Consider the following 12,337-nt stretch of genomic DNA (forward strand, 5'->3'; position numbering starts at 1 on the left):
TAAGAAGTGAGGTGAGGTGAGCAGGGAGGTGAGAATTGAAGGGTAAAATAAAGTGAGCGGTAAGGTGCAGAGTGAGGTGTGAGGTAAAGTGAGAGAAGAGGTGAGGCAAGAGGTAAGGTGAGTGAGGTATGAGGGAAAGTGAGGTGAGATTTGAGGGGATGAGGTGAGGTAAGAAATGAGATGAAGTGAGGTGAGGCAAGTGGTGTGAGGTATGAAGTGAGGGATGTGAGGTGAAGTGAGGGGGGTGAGGTGAAGTGAGGGGGGTGAGGTGCAGTGAGGGGGGTGAGGTGAAGTGAGGGGGTGAGATGAGGTGAAATGAGGGGGGTGAGGTGAAGTGAGGGGGTAAGGTGAAGTGAGGGGTGTGAGGTGAGGTGAAGTGAGGAGTGTGAGGTGAGAGATAAAGTGAGGTGACACAGTCCTGAAGCCTGGAGATTCCTGTTGGTACCAAAGCAAAAGGGCAGAGGTTGTGACCATTATCCTAGCTGCCAGTCACTGACTTGCTCCCTGCCCAACCTCCAGCCAGACCTGGCCTGTGCTGGTATGCAGGCATCCTCCCATCCAAGCCTGTCACCTGCTTCAGCCCACCTGCTCAATAGCGAGTGCCTGCACTACCCGGCACTCGGTGGCTCCCGGCTCTGAGGAATGTTCACTCCTACTATCCACCTAGCATCCAACTCAGGTTCATTTCGTTTTTTGAATAACAGTGATAAACAGCCCATAAAATTTACCATATTAACTATTTCTCAGTATACATCTAAGCAATATTAAGTATATTTGGGTTGCTGTGAACTGATCTCCAGAGCTTTTTATCCAGCAAAAATGAAACTCTGACCCCATGAATCACTAACTCCCCACCCCACCCCCCCACCTCAGCCCCTGCAAAGCACTCTCTACTTTGTCTCCTTGATTCCGACGACTCTAGGCACCTGACTGAAGTGGAATCTCACATGCTGTCTTTCTGTGACTGGCTTATTTCAATGAGTGTAACGTTCATCCACGTCGCAGGCTGTGTCAGAATGTCCTCTTGTAAGAAGGAATAAGCATCTCACTGTACGTACACACCACTTCTGTTCATCCATTCATTTGCCGATGGGCACATGGGCCATGCAGGGTGATTATCAGGCTTTTCTGCCCTCCTGTCATCAGGCATTGATGATGGATCCCTGTGGTCCTGAATGCATGCCTGATGGCGGGCACCTGCAGTAGGGTGTGGGCATACGTAGGTGGGTACACCTGGGCTGAGACTGGGCTTATAAGGGTGGCATCGGCAGAACAGAACCAGCAGAGAACAAGCAAGAGAGCAGAACAAAAGAATAGCAGAAGAGAAAGAACGAGCCCACGAGAGAAGGCCAGAGAGCCCAGAAAAGAGTGAAGACTCGCCGGGGCTGGGAGGTCTGCCATGTATGTACCTGGTAAAATCCCAATAAAATCCTGAAAAAGCCACCAAGGGTTCCAGGACCCTCTGCTCAGATCATGGAGATCCCTGCACTGTGCCTTCTTGCTGTGAGGGGGAAAAGGCTGTCCTAAAGCTACTTCCATACAGGCTTTGTGGACTCCACCCCCACCCCAGGCCAAAACCAATGACACTGGGAACTCCAGATCCCATCACCACCCAAGGGAAGGTGGCTGGGACCTGAGGGTGGGGTTAAGCAGCCAAGTTGGTATAAAGGCAGACACGTGGGCATTGGGGGGGTCCCCCATTTTGGCTCTCCACCAGCTCGCAGCGTCCGGCCAGCTCTGAGAGTGGCTTTGGGTTCCCAGGTCGGCGGACCGGGTAGGACGCATTAAAGACTTTATTTCCCTATTTTCTCCCTGAGTTGTCCATTTTCCTTCTTTCCTTTTCCCTTGTAAATAAACCTTTTATGAACCTTTTGTGTGTGCCTGTAGTGGAGTATTCATAAGTCCCTTGTAAGCGCGCGGGTGAGGACCCACAGCCAAGAACCCGTTCAATATCGGGGCTGCTCTATAACACTGCCACTACAGGCCGCTTCCATCTCTGCCTCAGCTTTTTTTTCCTAATGATTTATTTATTTATTCATGCATACACGAACTAGGGTACAGGCCAAAGGTGTTGGTGGGAGGGTGAGCGGATTCACTAGAGACAGAGTGGGGAGCAGAACAGGCAGGTCTACTGAAATACACTGCTGAGGGGAGCAGCGCCGAGACAGGAGAGGTCTGCTGTGCCCTGTGGGTAGCTCCCTGGCCAGGGATCAAACTCATGCCTCAGTGGCTGGCGATAGCTTGATAGTACTGAGAAATAACCCCATGCGCCACCAGGGAGGCCCTCTGCCTCAGCTTTGACACCTGTTTGCTTCAACCATCTCCAGATGCTTTTGGAATCCTTGGTAGTCACCCCCCCACCCCCCGACTCCTGCTGAGGCCCATGCAGGGAAAGCAAAGACTGGCCAAAAGGCTTCCAAACATACTCAGGCCCTGAGGAGCGACACAGAGCAGGAGCCGCTCTCTGAGCCAATGTCCAGTCAGACACTTGAGCTGCTGCTGCTCTCCATCATCTTGAAATCTGGGCTGGATGTTTACAAGTAGAACCTCCCCCCTAATTAGCTAACAACCAAAGATCTTTGCAAGGCACCCAACTTCAGCGAGACACTGCCTAGGCCAGAGCTTCTCAAACCTTGGAGCTCAGACAAATCACCAGAAGTTCTTAAAAGGTAGGTACAGTAGGTTTGCAACGGGACTTGCGATGCTGCCTTTCTGACCAGCTCCTAGGTATGCCGGGGATCTGGGGACCACACCTGAAGTAGCAAAGGCCTAGCAGCTTCCCACCAGTTCACACCTGTCTTCTGGGCTTCGCCCAAGCTCCTCTCAAGCTGGCTTCAGAAGAGGGTTTGTTTTGTATGTTTGAAGCGTCCCCCTTTGAAAGCGGGCCCCAGCAGTGTTTACCCAGTGTTTTAAAACAGCCCTTCAGGCTGTCTGGCTCCAGAGTTAATCCTCGCACCCAAAACAAGTGATGAAGGGTTCCTCCCACAGGCCCAAACAAGAGACAGGAGAACAAAGGAAGCAAGGAGAGTTTCCAAGGGCTTCGAGGGGCTGTGAGCTACCTGCCAATCACCAAGGAGGCAGAGTTTTGAAAGCTCTGCCCCCCACCAACACATGCCAATCCACAGTCCAGGGCCTCCGTCCCTGCTCACCTGCCACAGGCTCTGGGCCACCCAGGGAAGGTGGAGGAGCAAGCCCATCGCCCGCCCAGCTGGCCACAGAGACTGGCATCCCAGCTTCAACCCCACCCCATCACTCCTGGCAAACCTCTTCTCCATTTCCCCTGGGAACCAGTTGTATTTTCTCAAGCCACCCATTCCCCGGGCACTTAGCCATCCTCCCAAAAGGTCATCTCAGCTCCCACCTCCACAAATAGTCACCTGCTCCTCCAGGCCTCCGTCTCCAGAACTGACCTCCCAGGGCCCCTGTTTTCCTTCCCTCTTGCCCTGAAGCCCAAACCCAGGACACTCCGCTCCTCCCTTTCCAGCAATGTCTCCTCCAGCCCCGCCCAGGCTGACTTATTCCTCCCTACTCCTCACCTGCACAGGCCGCCCCTCCTGTCCGTGGGCTGGGTGACCCCACAGTAAGTCGGGCTTACCGACTTACTGCTGTATTTCACTCCCCTGGCTTACTGCCATACTTCAACCCTTGCACAAACGCAGCACCCCAAAAGAAGTTGGCCCTCTGCCAGCTGCTGGCCAGTCACCACACAGTGCACCTCTGGAGTTGACAAACTCCCCAGACTGCTGGCCTGATGGGGGCGCAGGGGGGAATGAAACTCACCCAGTCACAGCATGTCACTCTCCTGCTGGAGTGATCTTGTGGATCCCTTTCAGCATCAACATTCTGGACACTCTGCATCCACTTGTGTCCACTTGCTCAAAAGCCCCTACATCCCAGATGCCAACTCCCACAGGCCCCACAGCTGTCCTTGGGAGCCTAGACTGTGGGCACAGACTGGGAGCAGAATGAAAACCACAAGTGCCACCACAGATGTGCAAGCAAGAAGGAAGGCAGGTGGCCAGATTCGCTTCTAAAAGGCCCCCCAGGTGAAGGTGGAGGATGAAGTGGATGGAGAAAGGGAAGAGGCAGAGGGCATGTTGGTGACGAGGAAGGTGGTGGCGGCGATGGTAGAGCAGGGAGAAGTTCACGGGACAGGCCCTCCTCTCTCATGCACAGCTGCCCCGTCACTTCCCTGAACTGGGGGAGGAGTCTGTGCAGCTCACAGTCCTGTCTGCCTCACCCCTGCAACGTCAACATCCACAAGAGCTGCTCATCCACAAGTCTTCCCAACACCCACTTCAACAACTGACTCCCACAGCTACGCCCACAGTGGGTCACCACCCAAGGGCAAAACCAGAGTGGATCCATTTCTGCAACTTAAACACCAACACCACCAATCCAGCCCACTCCCCACTTCACTGGCTACCCACCCAGCTCGTCACCCGCTGCTTCTCTTCATCGCCCCTCAGGTCTACATTCACATCACCATTGCACATCACCAAGACCTTAATTCCCATGTTCTTCACCCACCTGACCCCAGCCACACTCAGGAGCAGAATCACACCGCCTGTGCGCTGGCGGCCATGACCATCGACTTCACCCCAACCTCCCACCAGTCTGTAGGGTAAATGATTGTCAGGCTTTTCTGCTCTCCTACCATTAGGATTGATGATGGATCCCTGCCGTCTTGAATGCATGCCTGACGGCGGGCACCTGCAGTGGGCTGTGGTTCACCTGGGCTGAGATGGGACTTGTAAGAGCAAAATGGAACCAGCACAAGAAAGAGAGTGAGACCACGAGAGAACGCCGGAGAACCCAGGAAGAGTGAAGATTCTCTGGGGGCAGGGAGGCGGGCAAGCCTCTTGGCCTTCTGGCACCCCTGCCTGCCTGCTGTGTATCTGGTAAAATGACAATAAAAGCCTGAAAAGGCCACCGAGGGCTCCAGGACTCTGCTTTACCAGGTCTGCTTGGATCATAGATTCCTACTCTGGCCCTTCCTGCAGCTACAGAGTCCCTTCCCTCTGCTCCCAATGCCACGGCGAGGCTGCCATCACATGCTCCCTCAGTAAATCACCTACCAGTGACTTCTATTCTTTCTTGTTTTCAACCACCACATCTTCACAGTCTTCCCTGCAGCCTATAAGCACGATCAAGTCTGTAACATTTCCCTGAAACCTCCGTCCACCTGCTGCCGCCTCTAGGCTATAGGGAGCAACTCAAACCTGGCCGAGCGAGAGGACGGTGAGACAGCTGGGCCCCTCAAAACCGCAAATCCTCAGGCGTGACCTGCCTATGAGCTGCAGTATGTCGAGGTTGACCATAATCCCAATTTTGAACAAGGCCCTCCCTCGCAACAAGGTGATTCTTACCAGGTGGCCTTCACCCCACCCATCGAGAAGCAGCTTAGAGGAGCAGCACAGAGCTGAGGGACCACTCACCCAGGTAACGCTCACCTCCCCCAGGGCTCCATAATGTTAGTTTCCTGGGCCTCTGTCCTTCACCTTCTAACTCTACGTCCCTCCCCGGTAGGTATCCCAGTTCTGAGGCCAAATACCATCAGATGCAGCCACTTAACAATTGTTTTTGAAAGTTGGGTCTGGGAGGGATGGATGGTTCCAGTGCTACTCAACCCAGTCACAGCAGGTGGGGCATGAGCTCTGACTGTTCTAAAGCAGAATCCTGAGATTCCTGCTGTGCTGAGCATTGACCCATCAGCTGCTGGATCTTGGGGAGGGCCAGGATAGGGGTTCTAGGAGAAGAGCCCAGAGAGAGTGCAGGGAGGCCTGAGACACTTGGGGGGGCAGGGCATGCTCACTACCGCAGCTACTGAGCAACGGATGGGGCAGCGTTTCACTATTTTAACCATCAGCCACAAGTCCACGATGAATAACTGGGTTATGGACCAGGCCAGGTCTAGAGTACTCGTCTGTCCTGAACTTGCCGGCCAGATGGAATAGGGCTCTTCCACCCTGTCCACACAGCTCAGCCCAAAGGCAGGTGTATCTCCAGGACTCTGACGGCCTGGACTATCTCCGGAGCAGTCTGGAATGACTCAGGTCCCAGCATTTCCACACCACTGGCCCCCCGAAGGCTGCAACAGGAGTCTAAAACCTCCCAGCCAGTGCTTCTCAGACCTGAGTGAGTTTGCAAAATCACCTGAGGCGCTTGTGAAAAGGGAGATTCCTACTCAGAAGGTCTGGGGAGGAGCCTAAGAGGCTGCGCGTTTGGAGTCAGCTCCCAGATGGTGATGATGCCACAGGTCAGGGCACCACTCATGAAGAAAAGCAAGGCCTGACCGAGGCCATAAGTCCGAGCACCGGCATATCTGACACACTGTCAATAAGGAGTGACAAAGGAAAGCAAGTAAGAGAAAAGCAAAGTACATGTGTCCTGCAGGTGGGGATACAGGAGGAGAAGCAGAGAAGAGGATTTTTCAAAGAATTAAAGGTAATAAAGGGTCTCGAATCCCATCAATGGGACAGGAAGACAGGGACACTCGCAAACGCTCAATAGAAACAGGACAAAGTGCATTCCAAGGCATTGAACGTGTGGACTTGAAAGGTAATAGCCGAAAGGGAACTTAGAGACCACCTTGGCGACCTCAGAGGAGGAATCCCTGGACAAGGCAACCTATCCCCTCACAAAGGAAGCGATCAGCTGAGGGCACCCTGGGGTGCGCGGCTCAGGGTTCAGTGTGCTTTCCAGCAAACCTTGCTGCCCAAGCACAGGACAGACAGTCATGCCCTGTGGGCTAGAGGTGAAAGGTGGGCGGTCACAACCTGGCAACAACTTAGACCCATTAGAACAGCATCTTCCTAGCTGGGAACATCAACCCAGTGTGATTTTAATTGCATTAATTAGTCGCCTCTAGCACCCAGGCCACTGACGAAAACCTGTGGCTTCCTGGTCCCCGGAGACTCAACAACTCCCAGGGTTCTGCTTTCAGAATTAACTGAGGCATTTGCTGACGCAGGCCACAGCAGCTGGCCCCACGTGGCCGTGGCCAGGAGTGAGAGTTTAAGATGAAGTTCTCTCCATCCTTTAACTCCCAGCCCAAAGGAAACCAACCAAAGCAGATAGAACAAACCCAAGTATGGTGGCCTGATTTTTGATGGTGTAGCCCCAAATTACAATTAACTTTCAGTTATTGGGTTTATCATATCTGGAGCCATGGTTCCAAAGTTTTAAATGCCTAAAAATTCACCTGTTACAAATGAAATTCCCAGGTATCACCACCATCGTTTCTAATGTAGGTCAAGGGTGAGCCCCTGAAATCTAAATTCACACCCAACATCCCCCAGTGATGTTGAAGGAACATCAGGAAGTTTTGAAACATTTCTCTAAGTCTTTGTTTATAGGATACTAAGCCGCTCACAAAGTGAAGGAGTATTCACCTCAAAATGGCTAAAATAGCACATTAAGAGAAAAAATTCAACATGCCATAAGCATAAATGGAAAACTGTGAAAAAGAAAAATGGTACTTTGCTTATAAAAATAACCAGACTTTCGAACATCAAAATTACACAAAATTTAAAGAAAATCCATTGGACAGGGCAATGCAACAAACAAGAGGGGAAAATGGCCATTATCCTTAGTAAATAAAAATGCAAAGATACATACCAGAACAAATAAATGAACAAAGGTCTAGAAAACTGATAGAATACAAATACAAAATAAATAAAACTACTCCACTCAAATGAAATCTCACCATGAGAGTAATATGGATAGACTTTGAGGGAATTAGGTGAAGTAATAAGTCAGGAGGCATAAGACCCCACATGGTATCCTATGGGCATGCTATTTATGGAATATAAAGAAGACAGAAACCCTTGGACTCTGATAACAGAATGGTGGTTACCTGGGGGAGAAAATGTGGAGAAGGGGCCAGCTGACCCAGTGGATGAACACTGGGCATTTGATGTTGGACATGGCAAGAAAACGTCCTGGTAGAATCCAAACAGTGTTGGAAGCTAATGTTATCTCAATAAAATACAAATATAGTCAGGGCCTCCCTGCTGGCCTAGGGGTTAAGTCTTAGAGCTATCATAACTGTGGCCTGAGTTCAGTCCCCTACCAGGGCGCTGACCCACATGGCATGACAGACCTCTCCTGTCTCCCTGCTGCTCCCCTCAGCAGTGTATTTCAGTCAATCTGCCTGTTCTGCTCCCCACTCTCTCTCGTGAATCCTCTCACCCCCACCCCATACCTCTGGCCTGTACCTCAGTTCTTCTATGCAAAAATAACTTTTAAAAAATAATAAACAACGCAAATTTATTAAAATAAAAATATATTCACATGAAAAGACACTTTAAAACTAAAGCAATGTATTACAAATTTATTTAACAAGTTTTTTTTTAATAATATTAATGCTAGTGACGGTGAATTGAAACTCAACCGCCTAAATGCCAGGGTGTATATCAGCCTCGCAGCTTTCAAAAAGTTGCTTCATTTCCACCATCACTCACTGAGCACCTAGTAGGCACCCAGCACTCTGAACAAAGCATGCAATGATGCAGCCTGATGGGCCTTGAATTTAATTACATTCTGATTTCCCCTCTAGAAATGCATACTAAGAAAAAAAAGACCCACACACAAAAGAAAAATAAATAGACTTGCCTACACAGCTACTCATCATAACATTTATAACAAAATAGCTGAAAATAATTATATAAACTATTAGGATGGAAGGCTGTTTTCAAACATTTAATGAATCAAGAAATACTTAAGTTAATAAATAAACAGGAGTAGTGGACACAACTGTGCATGTAATTCAACTTTTTAAAAGTTAACCAAAAAAAGAGACCACTATTTAGTGTTACCTCTGGGTTGTGAACTTATGGATGTTTTTTTTTCTGTACCTTTTGGTAACTTCCAAATTTTCAAAAAATTATCAATTTCATAATCTCAATAATTTTAAAAAGCCTTTTCTCCCTGAATAAGCTAAAGAAATGGGACATCAATTCTTTCTTTATAGACTAGGGCTGCAGGATCACCCCAAAGTACCACACTTTAGAGTAAGTCCAAAGTATTACAAGTTGTTTACACAACAGTGAAGAGTGAAGACCCAACTTAGAAATGTTTAAACATCCCACCCTCTTCACCAAAAAAAAAAAAAAAAAGTTTAAATAAACCAAAAAAGGGGGCACATTCAAAATACTGAACGAAGTAGAAATAGACAAGAAATCAGTAAAACATGGAAATTGAAATAAAGAGAGAAACAAAGGGTCCAGCTAGCAGGTGCCGTCCATTTAACAAAAGTTGACAAAGAGGAGCCTGCGCAGGAGGTGGTTTTCAGGCTGCAAGAAGGTTTCCGTGCCTAACCCAGCAAATCCAAACCAGGATTAACACCTGCCATTTTCTGACTAGCAGCTTACTCTAGGGAAAGAATCACCGCCTGGCAGGGCTCGGCTGAGGCCCCCCAGTCCCGCTCTGCTGGTGAAAATACAACCATCAGGACTGGGAGACAGAGGGTCCTGGTGGCTCAGGACGATTGAAATGCAACCTCTGCCCAGGACCAACCAGCAGTCGCCCGGCCCAGACATCCTGCATTAGGAAGGCGCACTCCACCACGAGCGGTCCCCAGTGCCTCCAAGAAGTGGACCAGGGAGGTCCCTTCAGAGGGCGTCGGACGGCCGGACCCCTGACTGGCGGGTCCTCACTGCCCTTTGTGCCCGTGAGCAGTGGAGCGGGGTCCGCTTGCTGGCGCACCGCTTTGCAATCCCAGCTGGACGGAGGCCAGGCGCGTGGGGTCCTCTGCTCCTTCTGTTCCTGTCCTACTCCCAGCCTGGAAGCAGCCGCGCAAACCAAGCACCCAACACACAACAGTGAAGGGATGACATGCTGCTTCTGTGGCCTAGAGTGGACAGTGAATTTATGTCATGTCTCCAGGTAGAATATTTAGATTGGGGGGTGTGAAGAAACAGGAATAGATTCTAAAGAAGAGAAAGTTCTGGACACACAGTCCCAACGGCTCCACTATTTATTGCAAATGCATCAAAAAAAACTACATTCTCCATAACATCTACCGTTTATCCAGATGGCCACACAGGCTTGGGGAAGCCTTTGAGTGCAGAGGTTAAGTGCACAGAGTTTGCAGCCAAACAGACCTAAACAAACTCCAGATGCCTTCATTTCCTCATCTGTGAAATGGGGGTAGCGATGCCTGGAGCGTGCACAGGAGAGGCAGTGCCGGGCACTCAGGGGCACTTGGCCCCTGAGTTTGCCGCGCCCACAACTGATGACCCCAGAAGCCTCCGATGGGCTTGCTCAGTTGACTAAAGCCAAGAGCGCACTTCATGATGACATCCTCTCACCAAAGGCCAGAGGTCTCCTGGTCTGCACAAGCAGGGGCAGGACTGAGCCCCGACGTGCTAGGTTAACTCCAAGTCCTTTGCACTCTGCAAATTGCCTGAAAAGAGACCCACCTGGCGCACCCGGCGCTGGTTTCTCCCGAGGCTCGTTCCATCTGACTACGTGAAATCACTGCGGAGGTCTCTGGTGTAAGCCAGTCAAGGGGGGTGGGGGTGGGGAGTCTGGAAGAGTGATGACTACTAACCTGTGACCTTGAGCCAGTCACTTCTCTGTATCAGTTTCTTCTTTAGTAAAGGCAGGGTCCCCTTCTGAGAACCCTGAACCCCTGCGGGTGCTTCTACAGTACCTGCCCCTCTGTGCTACTCGTTCTCATTCCAGCAGAGAAGTCCAAGAGACTTCAAATGGGTTCCATTTCCTCCCCAAGCCACTGGCGGGGGCTCCATCCAGGAGCACGGAGGATGTAAAGCAGCTTCCATGCGTTCTGTTCCCTATGCACTGCCAGGGCCACCTTTGCTTTGCTGCCCCAGGCAGTCCAGGGGCAAGCTGGGCCCCTGCACCCGCCTGCAGCCTGTCAGCTCAGAGACGGGTCTCCAGGTCTCCAGGCCATCCCGTGTGAATGCTCAGGGTGGACAAACAAACATTTGGGAGAAGCAACACGAATTAAAATCATTTCCTAACAACAAAACCCGCCCACATGCTTCTTCATACATCATGCCTCCTAATTCCATGCTAACAGTCTCTAAACTGCATCTATTATAAAAACAGCCCTTACTCCTTTCACGCCCTGACACTCAGGGATCACAATATTTCCACACTCCATTGTACTAATGCCTTTGCAGAAGTAACAGCAATCGCTGTTTCCCTGGAAAGATGCACGGCCAGGGCGCTTTCCAAGAGATTTTCTTTGACTGTTCTTTGTGTCCTAGTGCACTGGGGGCCGCGGCCAGCCTGCCTGCCTCGGCGGGGGACGCGGGGCCACCCAGAGTCGGGCACAGGCAGCCGATGCACCCCCTTCGCCCCGACAACAAAGTATTCCAAAACATTTGCTACCCACCTTCCCAGAGCCATGCACAAACAGCATCCCCGTGCCTGCATTTTGCAGGGAAAATAAAAGCGCATTCAGAGAGATGCAGCCGCCAGACCCGCCTCCGGCGCGGGGGACACCGAAGCTGGCCCTCCAGACCTCCGGCAAGCTGGGTCAGAAGCCGCCGGCTTTCGCGTTCTTTTCCCCCTGCCTCTCTCTGCTGGGCCCAGCAGAATGGAGAGGCGGCTCCGGCCCGGAGAGCCGGGAGCGGCGAGAATAAAGAGGGTGGACGTCGAGAGGCTTCTGCACATACCAGCCGCACAGGCGGGCAGGGGCGCGGGGCGCGGCGGGGCGCGGCGGGGCTTACCTGGGGCGCACGCGGCGGGCCCGGCCAGCAGCAGCAGCCAGAGGCCGGGGAGCAGCAGCCCCGGGCGGCGGCGGGCGCGGCGGGCGCGAGGCCCCGGGGCCAGCGCGACCCCGGCGCGGGGCTCCCCCTCCATGGCCGCGCCTCGGCGTCGGCGCCGCGCCCCCGGCAGCCCGGCGGGCCCGGCCGGCCTCGCGGCTCGGCGCTCGGGCCCAGCAGGGGCGGCCGCGGCGAGGCGGCGGGGACCGGGCGCCGCGCTCCGCGCACAGAGGCCGGCGAGCGCGGGCGGGCGGGCGGGGGCCGGAACCGCGGACCGGGGCCGCCAGCCGCGCGCCGGCCTCGCCGCTCCGCCCCCTTCGGAGCCCGGAGCCGGCGCTGCCCGGCAACGCGCGGGCCCGGGGCGCGGGGAGGCGAGCACCACCTCCCGGCCGGCCGGCGCCTGCCTGCGGGCGGCGGGCGCGGGTGCCACGGGGCGGCGCGGCGCGGGGCCGCGGCCCGGCCCTCCTCCCGGGCCCGCCTCCCGGGCGGGGGCGCCGGGGGCCGCGGGAGGCCTGGCCCCGGGGCGCGCCGCCCCGGTGGCCCCGCGCGACCGGCCCCGCGGGGCGCCCGCAGGACCCAAGGCCCGCGAGGAAGGGCGA

At 53.1% G+C, this 12,337-nt stretch overlaps 1 protein-coding gene across 1 annotated transcript in view; it reads right to left on the bottom strand.

Annotated features, from left to right (window-relative positions):
• The window catches only part of KIAA1549, a gene marked incomplete at its 3' end in the record, with an annotated part of 109,533 nt that extends 97,671 nt beyond the window's left edge, over positions 1–11,862 (bottom strand). Inside the window, exon 1 of the mRNA XM_084229722.1 lies at positions 11,703–11,862. Within this exon, the coding sequence (XP_084085848.1) occupies positions 11,703–11,835 (133 nt within the window). The 5' untranslated portion in view covers positions 11,836–11,862. The remainder of the gene's footprint in view (positions 1–11,702) is intronic.
• Positions 11,863–12,337: the final 475 nt, after the last annotated feature.

This window comes from Talpa europaea (assembly GCF_964194135.1).
Source record: "Talpa europaea genome assembly, chromosome: 3".
In the NCBI taxonomy this organism is placed as follows: domain Eukaryota; kingdom Metazoa; phylum Chordata; class Mammalia; order Eulipotyphla; family Talpidae; genus Talpa; species Talpa europaea.